Source organism: Arachis stenosperma, chromosome 1 (assembly GCF_014773155.1).
Source record: "Arachis stenosperma cultivar V10309 chromosome 1, arast.V10309.gnm1.PFL2, whole genome shotgun sequence".
Lineage (NCBI taxonomy): Eukaryota > Viridiplantae > Streptophyta > Magnoliopsida > Fabales > Fabaceae > Arachis > Arachis stenosperma.
Window position 1 is genome coordinate 115,962,767 of NC_080377.1, and position 16,491 is coordinate 115,979,257.

The following is a 16,491-nucleotide window of genomic DNA, read 5'->3' on the forward strand; positions in this document are numbered from 1 at the left end:
ATGTCGGATGGATGGACTGATAAAAAAATGTGTAGTATTTGTAATTTCTTGGTGAACAGCCTTAAAGGATCAGTTTTCCTTTATTCATTGGACACTTCTGACATCTCGAAAATAACGGATAAAGTTGTCAAAATGCCAGAAGATGCCGTAGAATTTGTTGGTGAAGAGAATGTAGTCCAAATTGTTACAGATAATGCTGCTAATTATAAGGCTGCTGGAGAAAGAATGATGGAGACTAGAAAAAGTTTGTACTAGACACCATGTGCTGCACACTGCATAGATTTAATATTGGAGGATTTTGAAAAGAAGCTAAAGGTGCATGAAACAACCATAAAAAAGGGAAGAAAAATCACCACTTTTATCTACTCCCGGAGTATGCTCATTAGCATGTTGAGGAATTTTACAAAGGGAAAGGACTTGGTTCGGCCAGGTGCCACAAGATTCGCCACTGCCTATTTGACTCTCACTTGTCTTCATGATAATAAAGGACCGTTGATGACTATGTTTACTTCTGCTGATTGGAAGACAACTAAGGTTGCATCAACGCCTGAAGGAATAAGAGTCCAAAACATGGCCTTGGATAGTAGGCTATGGAAGAATATTGTCATATGCCTCAAGGCTGCTGCTCCTCTCATTACAGTCCTTCGCTTGGTTGATTCAGATGAAAAACCAGCCATGTGTTTCATCTTTGAAGGCATGAGAAGCGCCAAAGAAACAATCAAGACTAACTTCGGTTGTGTTAAAAAGAGGTAATCTTAAGTCTTGACTAATTGAAAGCTTTAATATTTGATTATCAATGTATCATGTTACCATGTTTTCTTCTTATATTCAGTTATTTATTTAATTTTCTTATTTTTATTCATTTGCATTGTTATTTTTAGTTATAAACCTATATGGGAAATTATTGATGGAAGGTGGAAAAGTCAATTGCATAGACCATTGCATGCAGCTGCGTATTATCTTAATCCTCATTATCACTATGAACCAAATTTCATGGTTGATGATGCTAACATTAAGATTGGTCTATATAGTTGTTTGAAAAAACTAGTTCCTAACCAGGAAGAAAGGAAAAAGATTGGTCTACAGCTTCCTGACCTTCATTATGCTAGAGGCCTCTTTGGTAATGAAACTGCAAAGAGTAGTAGGAAGACCATGCTACCTGCTAAGTGGTGGGACTTCTATGGAGATAGTTGTCCAGAACTAAAGAAATTTGCTATCCGAGTTCTAAGCTTAACTTGTAGTTCATCTGGTTGTGAGCGTAATTGGAGTGCATTTGAAATGGTAATTCCTTATTCCTTACTTCCTTAGAACTATTCATTATTTATTTTAATTTTAATTTTTCTATTTTTATTAACTATTGGCACTATATGTTTGTAGGTTTATACAAAGAGAAGAAATCGGTTGCATCAAAAGAAAATGAATGATTTAGTGTATGTGATGTATAATTTGAAGTTAAAGGGCAAGCAAATTAGAAAAACTCCAGAACTTGAATTTGATGCAGTGCATTCTGATGATGAGTGGATAACTGAGGATGTTAATGAAAATATTGCTGAAAGTGTTGAGCATTCTCACTTGCCAACGAATGACAATACTAATGATGATCCAAATAGTAATGAATTTGTTATTCCAGGTATGAATAGTAATGAATTCAACATGGGTGAAGGAGGTGAGAATGAGTTTATTGGGGATCCACAACAAAATTTAATAGAGGAAGAAGATGAACATGTGAATGATGATGATGATTTTGTTGGCCGTGTTGAACCTGAGCCTGAAAGAAATGATGTTTCTGATGAAGATGGTGAAAATGATGATGTTGATGCCATGGAAGATGAAGATATTGGAGGATTTGAGTTTTTGAGTTTATTAGAAATTTAATTGTTGCTTTGTTGTTTTCTTTTGTGTTTTGGTTGTGTCTTATGAACTTTTGATTGTGTAATTGTGTGTTTTATGTTGAACTAGATAGATACTTGTGAAGGATTTAAATGTGTGATCCAAAGTACTTGTTGTAACTTGTAATTGTAGTATTATGTTAATTTATTATGTGTTTTGATGTTGAAATTGTTAGATTTGAATGACTATATCTGAGTAAAATATATATATTATACATGATATATATTTTTTATAAAAAATGTATAACAGGTAAACTCGTACGAGTCTACGAGTCGAGTCTAGGTCAGCTCCACGAGTTTACCTAGACTCGCGAATTTGACAACCTTGATATTTAGTCAAGTGCTAGACATAATAGTTTTGTTTAACGGGACATTCCATTAATTTTAATGTTTTTGTCATGATAAAAACTTAATTACAAAATCTGATATGGTATAAGAAGCTAATTTAAAAAAAAAAAGAAAAGTATAGAAACCCAAAAAGGTTCTAAGCATATTCAATGTTTGTCTCACAATTAAATTTGACGAGTAAACTATCATTTGTACCCATGGAAGTTGAAAATGCTGACATATCTATTCATAGAAAAAAGAAATTACCATTTGTACACATGAAACATAAACTTTTGCTAACAAAACTATCCAAATAAAAAAAATTATTTGAAATTCTCAAATTACCCTACCACCACTTACTCCACACCACCACTTTTTCAATCCCAAACCCACCACCGAAACTCTTTCTCACCACCACCCTAAACCCTAACTACCACCATCACTCAAAATGCCTCCCATGCCTCCAACGAACATTCCAAAAAAATGATTATTTCAACCAAATACAGAACAAGTACAAACTTCAACCATGTCTTGTTGTAACTCCAAGAAAAGAAAGAGATGCACCTGAATTCAGGGTAGAATCCTTCCATTGAAGGGATAGCAGATGTGACTGTCATAGGATACAGATTCCAATCAGTTTTCACATTTGGGAATAGATCCCAATCCGTTGGTTCTCCTGGGAGCGTTTTATAGCCGCCATGAGGGAGTCGACACCGGAGGTCCGTCGTTGTCCGCAGTGAAGGAGGTCGATGAGGGGTTTGGAGGAGGGGAGGTGGTCGAGGGATACGCCGATGGAGAGTTCTAGGGCGCGCAGCTGGAGGCGCGGGGAGACGGTTACGGCTGCTGCAGTGGTGCACGAAATTGCAATCATACTTTTGCAATCCGCACAACTAACCAGCTAGTGCACTGGGTCGTCCAAGTAATACCTTACGTGAGTAAGGGTCGATCCCACGGAGATTGTTGGCTTGAAGCAAGCTATGGTTATTTTGTAACTCTTAGTCAGGATATAATATCAATAATAATTTTTAGTTTTAATTGTAAAAAGTCAAAGGGCATAAAATAAATACTTGTTATGCAGTAATGGAGAATATGTTGGAGTTTTGGAGATGCTTTGTCTTCTGAATCTCTGCAATATACTACTTTCTTAGTTTCAGAAATCACAAGGCTCCTTCCATGACAAGCTGTATGTAGGGCATCACCATTGTCAATGGCTACTTCCCATCATCTCAGTGAAAATGGTCCAAATGCTCTGTCACAGCACAGCTAATCATCTGTTGGTTCTCGATCATGTCGGAATAGAATCCATTGATTCTTTTGTGTTTGTCATCACACCCAACACTCGCGAGTTTGAAGCTCGTCACAGTCATCCAATCCCAGAATCCTACTCAGAATACCACAGACAAGGTTTAGACTTTCCGGATTCTCATGAATGCCGCCATCAATTCTAACTTATACCACGAAGATTCTGATTAAGGAATCTAAGAGATACTCATTCAATCTGATGTAGAACGGAGGTGGTTGTCAGGCACACGTTCATGGATTGAGGAAGGTGATGAGTGTCACGGATCATCACCTTCTTCATAGTGAAGCGCGAATGAACATCTTAGATAGGAACAAGCGTGTTTGAATGGAAAAAAAAATAATTGCATTAATTCATCGAGACGCTGTAGAGCTTCTCACCCCCAACAATGGGGTTTAGAGACTTGATAAATCCCATTTTGAGGGTTTATCTTGTATCGAATTTAGAGTGTTTTGATAACCTTTTGTCACAGTTAGCCTATGAATTAGCATGGTTTTGTTATCTCTCCCGTATTTGTGCCTAAGTGTAAAAACATGCTTTTTAAACCTTATTTTGATGAATTCTAGTTCCTCTTTGATTCCATAAGATGCTTTGATGTGTTTGCTAGTAATCTCAGGATGAAATAGGTTAGGCATGGATCAAGGGAGCAAGGAAGAAAGCATGCAAGTGGAGAGAAGCACAAAAAGCCAAAGAAGTGATCTAGGCCATGCACGCGCACGCGCACAAGGCGCTCGCCCGCACATTGCGAAACAAGCCAGGGACGTGCACGCGTACCGTGCGCACACGCGTCGATGACGGCACATGACCTCACTAATGCAACACGTGCCTGGCGATTTGAGAGGGTTTCTGAACCCATTTTTGGCGCCAATGGCCAAGGGAAAGGAATATAAGGATGAAGGATTAAGGGAAGGCAGAGAATAGTACAATAGAATACAATCATACAATTAGGGATATAGAATATACTTGGATTAGTTTTAGAGTTTTAGAGAGAGAAGCTCTCACTTCTCTCTAGAATTAGGATTAGGATTAGGTTTAGTTCTTAGATCTAGATTTAGATTCATCTTCTTCTACTTCTATCTTCTCAATTCCTTGTAGTTACATTCATTCTTCTCCTATTCTTTTGGTGTAATCTCTTTTATGTTGTTCTTATATTTTGTTGTAGATCTAGTATTGTTCCTTCTACTTTCTTTCAATTCAATTCAAGGTAATTCATAATAATTGTGTTTCTTTTGATTGTTGTTGTTAATTTCTTTCAATAATTGTTGTTAGATTCTCTTCTTGTTGTCAATTTGCTTTGCTTTTGTTTTGTGCCTTTCAAGTGTTTGATGAAATGCTTGGTTGGATTTTAGTGTAGGTTTTGTTCCTCTTGGCCTAGGTAGAGTAATTAGTGACTCTTGAGTTATCTAATTCTTTTGTTGGTTGATAATTAGAAGTTGCTAATTGATTTGAATGCCTCTAAAGCTAGTCTTTCCTTTAGGAGTTGATTAGGACTTGAGGAATCAAATTGATTCGTCCACTTGACTTTCCTCCATGGTTAGAGGTTAACTAAGTGGGAGCAATACACAATTCTCTTCACAATTGAGAAGGATAACTAGGATAGGACTTCTAGTTCTCATATCTTGCCAAGAGCTTTGTTAGTTGTTAGTTTATTTCCTTTGCCATTTATAATTATTGTCTATAATCTCAAAAACCCCAAAATAACTCACAACCAATAACAAGATACTTTCTTGTAAATCCTAGGGAGAACGACCCGAGGTTTAAATACTTCGGTTTATAGATTTTAGGGGTTTGTACTTGTGACAAACAAATTTTTGTATGAGAGGATTATTGTTGGTTTAGAGACTATACTTCGACGAGATTTCATTTGTAAAATTCTAAACCATCAAAAATCCAATCATCAAAATGGCGCCGTTGCCAGGGATCGAACCCGGGTCGTCCGCGTGACAGGCGGAAATACTCACCACTATTTGTAATGGTGTTATGTTATTGGTTATTGTACATATGTGAATATTGTGAATAGTTTGTCTTTTACTTGTTTTCTAGTTTTTGTTAGTTTCATTTTTGTTTTTTTTTTCACTATGAATTCTCACTTTGGCTATGAGTTTGGTTCCAACTATGTTGTAGGAAATGAGAGCTACAATGAGGATGTGTATCAAGGATGGGACAATCAAAGGTGGGAGGAGCCATATGCTTATGATCAGTCTTCATGGCAACAACCTCCACCAATGCACTATGAAGAAGAGCCATTCTATGATGCATACCAATCCAATGGCTACGGTGAATCTCCTTGTGACTTTCAAGAACCATCACCATATGCCTATGAACCATACCCTCAACATAACTCTCAACCATACTCACAAGCCTATTTTCACCAAACGCTCCCATATGAATCCAATCCATATTCACCACACCATCCAACTTTCGAACCATATGAGCCATACATGGAACCAAAATTCCAAGATCACTACTACCAAAAACCACCTCGATGCACACCACCTCCACAATTTCACCAAGAAGAACCACCTTCCTATTATGAACCCTCTCTCCAAAATGATGAACCTTCTTACCCACCACATGCCCTAATACACGATTCTCTCACTTTGTTACTTCAAGGACAAGAGGCCATGAAGCGGGATACACTTGAGTTTGTGACCAATTTGACCAAGGTGGTACACACTTTAGCCCACCAATGTTTGAATACTCAAGGTACTTCCATAACGACATTTGAAAAGTCAAAAGAAGAGCAAAGTATGAAGGAAACATGGGGCAACACGGTAGAGAAGGAGAAGCCAAGCTTCATGTTGGAACAATTGGAGGAGCCTACGATCATTGAAGAAAAGGGAGAAGTGGTTGAAGATTTAGGAAATATTGAAAGTCCAAAGGAATGTAGCATCTGGAGCACTCTTCTAAGAAGCTTGACATTGATGTTAAGGAGGGTGCGCAACCTCCAAGGCATACCTTCGTTGGAGATTTGGAAGAAGCTTATCAAGAGATGGATTCAATCATGAATGAGTTTCTCTCTACAATGGAATCCTCTCCCATTGGACATGAAGCTAAAAGTATAAAAGAGTGTGCACAATCTCCCAAGGAAGACGGAAATGGCATGGTGTATATCGAAATTGAAGAATATGAAGAGGTTGATCGAGAGATGGATTCATTCATCCATGAATTCCTATCCCAAATTGAATCGCCTCTCATTGACCAAGATGAAGTCCTTGAAGACAACACTAAGCCAAGCAAAAAAGGGGATAAGGTTGAATTCGAAGAAGCTTGTGAAGAGGTGGAAACAACCAAAGAAGAGCCTAAAGAAGTGGACCTAGCATTGCCTAAGTGTGGGGAGGTTCCCCTCCCTAAATCAACTTTCAAGTGGGTAAAACTCTCATCCCTAAGCTTTACTTTCTCACTTGAATATGGTTTAATTGAGAATGATGGTCAACTTAGAGCTCTTTGTGGAATTAAGAATAGGAAAAAGTTGTGTAGTGGTTGGAATTTCGGTATAAAAATCATAAAGGCCAGGACTCTACGGTGTATGAGTGGGGATGGTACGAAAATTACCATATATGGGCTTAGAAGGAAGCATTGGCGGAATAAAGAGAATTCTATGTGTCAATCACCCTTATGTCAACCACCCATCCGACAAAATCATGAAACTAAACCAACGGACGGATGCGAAGATAAGATATGGGATCCCGGTTCGCTATGTGAAGACCAACTATGGGAACTCATATCTTGGGTAGAACTTTGCCCAAGCTTGATGAAGACGGTTGGAAATTCTGTCAACCAATTGAGAAGCATGGATCCTTGGAGATTCAAGGATGAGCACAAACATAAACCACCATGACAACAAGCATCTCAAAATGTCCAACTTAAGGACTTAAACCAAAAGTGCTAGGTGGGAGACACCCCACCATGGTAAACTCTTTCCACTCTCTTTTAAATTTGCTTAATAAGTGATTTGAGTTACCATTGTAGGTAGATGTTTCATACAAATTTGTTTGTACAACTTAATTGTTAGCTTAGTCACATGTATGTTGTGTTTAGTAGTAGATGAATAATATCAAAATTGCATTTTTTTGTGAATTGTATGATGGTTGATTGAATAAAGAGTTGTGAACAGTATGGGGAGCACCCAGCAAAATTTTTCTGAAAAAAAAGGGGGGTAGACGCGCGCGCACCATGTACACGCACGCGTCCCTGTGCGGATGCAACATCGCCCACATACCCGAGAGTTGGGCCTCTCTTGGGCAAATCTTATGCCCTGAGCCCAACCTGACCCGCGCTGACGCGCACTACGTGCGTGCGCGCCAATCATGAGAAGTAAGAACATGTACGCGGACGCGCACCTGACGCGTCCGCGTCGATTTGCTGCTGCAAGTTTTGAGCCAAGCCCCAGAGAGTTGAGCCAGCTCTGGGCCATCCTTAAGGCCCTGGCCCAACTCAACTCGCGCGGACGCGTACATGCCGCGTACGCGTCCATACGCCAGGAGAAGAACAAAACGCGAGCGCACGCATCGCGCTTGCGCGCCCTATGGTAAACTGCCAACTATACGCGGACGCGTACATGCCGCGTGCGCGCAGGTCTAGTAGCGCAACCTTCAGGCCATTTTCCAGAGAGTTAGGCCTGATCTGGGCCAAATTTAGGCCCCTAGCCCAACTCGTTCTGCGCGGACGCGCCCTTGCCGCGTGCGCGCCCATATGTCAAAAGTGCAACAAGTTGCGAGCGCACACGTCGCACTAGCGCGCCTACTAGCAACTCATCAATGTACGCGGACGCGCGCAGTACGCGCGCGCGCCCCTTACATGCTGCCACCACTCTAGGCTTCTGACCCAAGAGTTGGGCGTGCCTCAAGCCCACTCTAAGCCTCAGGCCCAACCTCATGTACGCGTGCGCGCACAGTACGCGCACGCGTCGTTGCATAATCTGCCAACCCACGCTAGAGCGCACTGCACGCTCACGCGTTGTTCTCCATTCTCCTCAAAGCACGCGGACGTGAAAAGTGCGCGCGCGCGTCGATTCAAAAAAATGAGATAACCCTAGCACGCGACGAGCGCTGCGCAGTCGCGCACTTCTCTTCTTCTTTCCCCCCATCATCTTCAATCTCCCTCAGCCTCCGTTCAGCAACCCCCGCCGGCCACTACCACCACCCGGCCGCCCCTTCTCTCACCATCGACCCCTCTCGCTCTCCCTCTCTCGCCCTTCTCAACCCCCATTTCCATCTTCTTCTTCTCCCATAATAGCCGCGGCGGCAGCGTCGCAGCCGCCGCCGTTCCATCATCACTACCGACGACACTCTCTTCCTCCATTTCACACCCTCCCATCACTTTCCTTCTATCACCACTGCTAGCTTCCCGTTCCTCAGTGTCTCCCGTTGCCGCCCGCCGCTGCCCCGCCGTGTTCGCCACCCTCTGCAGCAGCGATCTCCCCTGCCCTACTCTCCGCCTCCATCTCTCTTTCTTCTCTGCTCCCAGGTTCCAACTCTGTTCTGTATAAATTTTTTTTATACTGTTAGCCTCTGTTAGTTCTCTGTTAGTTAAATAGAATGTAGATTTTGCATGTTAGGTTAGATAGAAATATTTGCGGTTAGGTAGCTAGGACTGGATAGAGGATTCTAGGCCTGATAGGTGCTCCGTATGTGCATATTTTCTGTTTGTTGATTTGTCTGATAAGTGCCAATTTTGAGCTGCTCTGTCTGAAATTTGTGTTGCCAAATGCTATCTGCTTGCTGCTGTGCTTAATTGATGTTGCCTTCTTGCTATGTGTGCTATTTTGCTATCCGGGAACGTCCAATTTTAAGCCGGAATGCTGCCCAATTTTCAAGAAAGTTTTTTTCATCCTAATCTCTATTGTAATTTGGGCTAATTTCCGTGACCTTTCATCTTTCCAGATTTGCATCATTCATTGTGAACATGAACCACAACTTCTCTTTTAATTGAGCCTAAACATCGTCATACCACTAATCCACTTTTCTAACTCACGAATCTCTTTAACCATTTAACTTCTACTCACTTTTAACAGTCTTTAACCATTCTTTCTAAAGTATGATGATTTTATGCTCAATGAGTAAGAGTTGTTGACTTTAATGAAAGATTGCATTCTTGGTTTACTTGTTCACTTTTGCATATTCTTTGCAACATCATGATTGTTATTGCCAATTGATATCCTGAACATGCCTTCTTTGTTACATGCTAAATGTTTCATTACCTATATGCTATCATATTTTTCAGGAAGTCGGATAAAGGAAAGGCTATAGCCACTGCCACCTCCTCCAAGAAGAGAAAACACTCTACCCCCTCCCTTCCCTCCATCTACAAGCATTATGCTAAGAATCCGTTAAACGACGAAGAAAAAGAAAATCAGCAGTTACCTTCTACCGATCCAACTAAGTTCCCCAATCTCTACTGTGAACTTCGATTTTCCAAATATCGAACAACAAAGCTGAATACTGAGAAGAAATTGCTCCTACCTAATGATGTGAGACGGTCCATTACTGGTCGGATCCTTGAGTTGGGCATAGACTTTGTTGACCGAGATTTGGGGGATATCAATATATCTTGGGTGAAAAAATTTTACTGCAACTTCTTCCGTCCGACCTTGGATTCGGTTCAGGTGAGGGGTAGAGAGATTATGATCACTGAGACTGCCATTGGGGAGGCATTACAGTGCCGACACATTCCTGATGACATGTGTGCCCATCAGCAGGCAGAGTTGGCTATCCATACCATGACCTTTGATTATGAGGCGCTTAGGCGCGTGATTGGGTTACCGGATGCGGCATGGGTTATGGATGCGACCAACACCAAGCTTAAGGGGATGTTATTTGCTCACTTGACTAGAGAGGCCAGGACTTGGCAGATGATCTTTGCTCACTACGTCTTGCCTACTACACACTTCTCTGAGATCCCCATGGAGATGCTTCTGCTGATCGGGTGTGTTATGGAGGGGAAGGATGTCTCTTTTCCTCGACTTATCCGACAGCGCATGTGGCGGGCGCATATTCGTGGCCTACTTCCATTTCCTACTTTGGTCACGAGTATGGCGGCCCTAGCTGAGGTCCTATGGTTAGATGATGATGTGCGACCACCACCCCCTGATGCAGATGACAGGGAGGTTACTATTCCTTGGGGTGGTTGGGTACACGAGAGGCCCCCTGCTAGACGCCGTTCTAGGGCTAGAGCAGTAGTGGGGACACCTTCACCATTAGCCCCTACAACAGCCCCATCCTCTTCTACAGCAACAGCTCCATCTTCATCTACAGTTTCCCCTGCGGCACCTGAGCCTACTTACATACTGGTCCAGCGTCTATTCCGATTCTTAGAGCGAGAGAGACTCCATGTCAGACGTCGATTAGATCGGATGGACCAGGCACTTATTTCTTTGGGTGCTGAGCTACCTCCGCTTCCCGATTCTCTGGCCTCCGATGAGCAGGATCATTAGGAGGAGGGTGCGGAGGCACCGATTCAGCAGGATGCCCCTCCAGTTGCCCCTGACACTACAGAGCCACCACAGACTCATAAGGAGCCGGTCCCACAGCCACAGTCAGAGCCAGAGCCTATCGTTGTACCTCCCCCTGATCCTCCGGTTTAGCATCGAGGATGATGCTTGATTTTAAGTGTGGGGAGGGCACCGGTAGCATTATTTGGGAACCGGTGAACTTTTCGGCCTAGTTATCTTATTTTGCACATCTTTTGTATATATTTTGATGGATTTTTAGTTTACTTTCGATACTTCTATTGCTTATTTTGGATTTTAGATATCTTGATGCTTTTGGATATTTTTAGATGCTTTGGATGATAGATTCCATACTTTTAGTTGGGTTTTTCTTTATACATTTTTGCTTATCTTCCTTTTAGTTTGTGGTTGTGATTAGAAATCATACTTCAAATTGCAAACTTAGTGTCACCCTTTTGCATAAAAAAAATTTTTGTTTTAAGTAAAAGGAAAGGGTAAACTAAGAAAATTTTTGAATTTTTCAATCACAACAATGCTTAGTCAAACATTGAGATTTCTTTTAAGAAGTTTAAACATAGGGCATTGACCCAATTGATTGAAAGAAATTTTTTGGTGAAACTTGCTTGAATTTCATACTTTGTGAAGCATGTATTGAATTGAGAACACAAGCTTGTGAGACTTGAGCCTATTGATGTGGTTACATTTTATAACCACTTATCTTCCATTCTTGTGTGAAATTGCTCTCTTTCTATGATTGCGATTCTTGATTTGCTTGATTCTATATGTCCATTTATTTCTTGTATTTATGCATTTATATGATTGAGGCCATCATTTCATTAGCTCACTTATCCAAATAGCCAACCCTTTTATATTCCCTTGTTAGCCAATTTTGAGCCTATGCTTAACCAACTTATTCTCATTTTAGCACATTACAAGCCCAAGGCGGAAAACCAATGAAAAAAATCCTTGTTTGGATCTTTGATTAACCTAGGCTAGTGAGAGTGTTTATTGTTCAAAGTTGGTGAGGCTTGGGAATATTGGATGGGATAAAAAGGGTAGTACACTTTCATGTTTAGGAATTAGGTACATACTCATGTATTGATTAAATGTATAGACCTTATGCATTGATGTTCTTGTGTATAATTTGAAGGAAAAAAAAAAGAAAAAAATGAAAAGAAAAAGAAATAAAAGTGAAAAAGAAAAAAAAAAGAAAAGAAAAGAAATTAATGTATATAGAAAAAGAAAAAAAATGAAAAGGAAAGAAAAATAATAAAAGGGGACAAAATGCCCCAAAGTGAAGCTCAATAAGAATCAATGCATAAGTGTAGTGAAATAAAAAGAAAATGCATGAGTATGTGAAAAAAGTGAAGAATGGGTAGTTAGATTAGTACTTAATTGTATAGGTCATTATATAGGTTAGGTGAGAAAGTCTATGCTAATCAAAGATTCAAATCCTAGTCCACTTAACCATAAATGATCCTACCTTGACCCTAACCCCATTACAACCTAAATGAAAGACCTCATGATGAATGTATGCATGCATTGAATAAGTGTTGATTGTTAGAAGGAAATCAAATTTTGGAAAACATGATTAGAAGAGAATTGAGTGAATTGACCCTTAAACACTTGAGTGAATAGAGCGGATACATATCCGGTGAGGGTTCAAAGTTCAATCACATGTGTTCACCCATATTATCTATATTCTTGCAAGTTTGAACTCTTTTTGATAATTCAATACAATTGTGGTTTGGACTTAATTCCTATTGCCTAGCTCTTGTGCTTACATATGTTCTCTTGGGAATTGATTTGTTTGAACTAAGCATTTCCAATTGCTTTAGGTAGGTGCATTTAGATAGGATTCATATAGTTTAGTTGCATTCAATAAATGTCATAACCCTTAATTCCTTCTAATTTTAGCATGAGGACATGCTAAGGTTTAAGTGTGGGGAGGTTGATAAACCCCATTTTGAGGGTTTATCTTGTATCGAATTTAGAGTGTTTTGATAACCTTTTGTCACAGTTAGCTTATGAATTAGCATAGTTTTGTTATCTCTCCCGTATTTGTGCCTAAGTGTAAAAACATGCTTTTTAAGCCTTATTTTGATGAATTCTAGTTCCTCTTTGATTCCATAAGATGCCTTGATGTGTTTCCTAGTAATCTCAGGATGAAATAGGTTAGGCATGGATCAAGGGAGCAAGGAAGAAAGCATGCAAGTGGAGAGAAGCACAAAAAGCCAAAGAAGTGATCTAGGCCATGCACGCGCACGCGCACAAGGCGCTCACGCGCACATTGCGAAACAAGCCAGGGACGTGCACGCGTACCGTGCACGCACGCGTCGATGACGGCACATGACCTCACTAATGCAACACGTGCCTGGCGATTTGAGAGGGTTTCTGAACCCATTTTTGGCGCCAATGGCCAAGGGAAAGGAATATAAGGATGAAGGATTAAGGGAAGGCAGAGAATAATACAATAGAATACAATCATACAATTAGGGATATAGAATATACTTAGGATTAGTTTTAGAGTTTTAGAGAGAGAAGCTCTCACTTCTCTCTAGAATTAGGATTAGGATTAGGTTTAGTTCTTCGATCTAGATTTAGATTCATCTTCTTCTACTTCTATCTTCTCAATTCCTTGTAGTTACATTCATTCTTCTCCTATTCTTTTGGTGTAATCTCTTTTATGTTGTTCTTATATTTTGTTGTAGATCTAGTATTGTTCCTTCTACTTTCTTTCAATTCAATTCAAGGTAATTCATAATAATTGTGTTTCTTTTGATTGTTGTTGTTAATTTCTTTCAATAATTGTTGTTAGATTATCTTCTTGTTGTCAATTTGCTTTGTTTTTCTTTTGTGCCTTCCAAGTGTTTGATGAAATGCTTGGTTGGATTTTAGTGTAGGTTTTGTTCCTCTTGGCCTAGGTAGAGTAATTAGTAACTCTTGAGTTATCTAATTCTTTTGTTGGTTGATAATTAGAAGTTGCTAATTGATTTGAATGCCTCTAAAGCTAGTCTTTCCTTTAGGAGTTGATTAGGACTTGAGGAATCAAATTGATTCGTCCACTTGACTTTCCTTCATGGTTAGAGGTTAACTAAGTGGGAGCAATACACAATTCTCTTCACAATTGAGAAGGATAACTAGGATAGGACTTCTAGTTCTCATATCTTGCCAAGAGCTTTGTTAGTTGTTAGTTTATTTCCTTTGCCATTTATAATTCTTGTCTATAATCTCAAAAACCCCAAAATAACTCACAACCAATAACAAGACACTTTCTTATAAATTCTAGGGAGAACGACCCGAGGTTTAAATACTTCGGTTTATAGATTTTAGGGGTTTGTACTTGTGACAAACAAATTTTTGTATGAGAGGATTATTGTTGGTTTAGAGACTATACTTCGACGATATTTCATTTGTAAAATTCTAAACCGTCAAAAATCCAATCATCAAGACTCATGCTGCCAAAAGGTACAAATTTCAGATCTAAAAATGTCATGAGATATAAAATAAATCTCTAAAAGTTGTTTAAATACTAAACTAGTAACCTAGGTTTACAAAAAATGAGTAAACTAAGATGGATAGTGCAAAAATCCACTTCTAGGGCCCACTTGGTGTGTGCTGGGGCTGAGACTTAAGCCTCTCACGTTCATGGGCTGTTTCTGGAGTTGAACACCAGGTTGTAACCTGTTTCTGGCGTTGAACTCTAACTTGTAACCTGTTTCTAGCGCTGAACGCCAAACTGCAACATGGAACTGGCGTTGGACGCCAGTTTACGTCGTCTATCTTCGCGCAAAGTATGGACTATTATATATTGCTGGAAAGCCCTGGATGTCTACTTTCCAACCCAATTGAGAGCGCGCCAATTGGACTCCTGTAGCTCCAAAAAATCCATTCCGAGTGCAGGGAGGTCAGAATCCAACAACATCAGCAGTCCTTTTTTCAGCCTAAATCAGATTTTTGCTCAGCTCCCTCAATTTCAGCCAGAAAATACCTGAAATTATAGAAAAATACATAAACTCATAGTAAAGTCCAGAAATATGAATTTTGCCTAAAAACTAATAAAATTATACTAAAAACTAATTAAAACATACTAAAATCTACATGAAATTACCCCCAAAAAGCATATAAAATATCCGCTCATCATGCAGCTACGACGGTGATGGTAGTGCGCGATTTGGTGATTTTGTTGAGGAAGGAGGAGAAAGGGAGGGCCAAGAGAGCAGAGACTGCGTGGAGGGAGGTCGTCTGGGAAGCTTGCGAATTTTTATGGCGGCAGTGATGATGGTAGTTGGAGATGAGAGTAGTGGTGAAGAAGAGTTTGGGTGGTGGTGGGATTTGAGATTAGAAAAGTGGTGGTGAAGATAAGGGTAATTTAGCGATTTTAAGTGATTTTTTAGTATTTGGATAATTTTGTTGTGCGGATCTCATATCTCATGGGTACAAATGGTAATTTCTTTCTTTTAGGAGTAGATATGTTAGCATTTTCAACTTTCTTGAATAGAAATTGTAGTTTACTCTAAATTTGACATAAACAATTCATATATTGAAGAGCTAATAACATTCGATTTCAATATGTAAATAAATTTGATCCATCAATTATCACTAATATAATAGTTTTTTCTTTGATTTTTGAAACATTGATGATTGATTATTAGAATTTAAAATTATGTAAAAAAAATGAAAGAAAAGAAGTGTTATAAGAGAATTTTGGTCATATTTTTCTAACACATGAAATAAAATATGATTTAACTAGTCACGTTATTAACGTTCACTCATTTGATTAATTATTAGTGTCAATGTTAACTCTAGGATAATATTAAATCTGTTTAAAATTTTTGGAGAGAGAAATAAAACGTTTAAACATTAGTTGGAGACCAAAATAATATTTTTTTTAAGTCGTATGAAAAAGAAAATTTGAAATGAATTAGAAAACAGGCAATTAAGACATTAAATTAGCATCTTTACGCGGCGGTTTAACTTTTTGATGGAGAGAAGCAGAAATGATACAGAATTTCTGAGCTTTTAAAGTAAGGGATGCCAAAGTCATTTAGTTTTACAGATATGAGTGCGTAGTTCATGGAGCCATGCAATGCTGCATTGTGTGAGAGAGAAAAGAACCTTCTATCTGCCTACGCCAATTTCAAATCAAACTCTCATCTTAAAACCAATGCTTTATTTAACCAATGCATTGACCTCGAAACCATCGCAAAACATTTTCATTTGCTGCCTAAAAATGCTGACGCCCATTTGAAAACATGCCTCCCATGCCACCATGCTTCTTTGCTTCTTCAGTCAAAATAAAATCACTCTCTAGTCTCTACTATACCTTCATGTACCTCACATTCTTCTCGGTATCCAAGAACGAAAAACCCGATTGAATGAATTAATTAATATTAATTCACCAAAGATCATGTCCCTCCAGAATGCATGAGCGAGTGACGTACCTCGTGTTCAATCGTCGTGCCTAATCGGATCATCAAGTATTTATTATCATTGAATCCTCTCATCTCATCTTATCACACATC

At 39.4% G+C, this 16,491-nt stretch overlaps 1 protein-coding gene across 1 annotated transcript; it reads left to right on the forward strand.

Moving 5' to 3' along the window:
- On the forward strand, positions 1–1,875 carry LOC130983969 (uncharacterized). Its single transcript, XM_057907564.1, has 4 exons — positions 1–244; positions 488–749; positions 882–1,281; positions 1,378–1,875. The coding sequence occupies exons 1-4, from the start codon at positions 1–3 to the stop codon at positions 1,873–1,875; spliced, it is 1,404 nt and encodes a 467-aa protein (XP_057763547.1).
- The last annotated feature ends 14,616 nt before the right edge of the window (positions 1,876–16,491 follow it).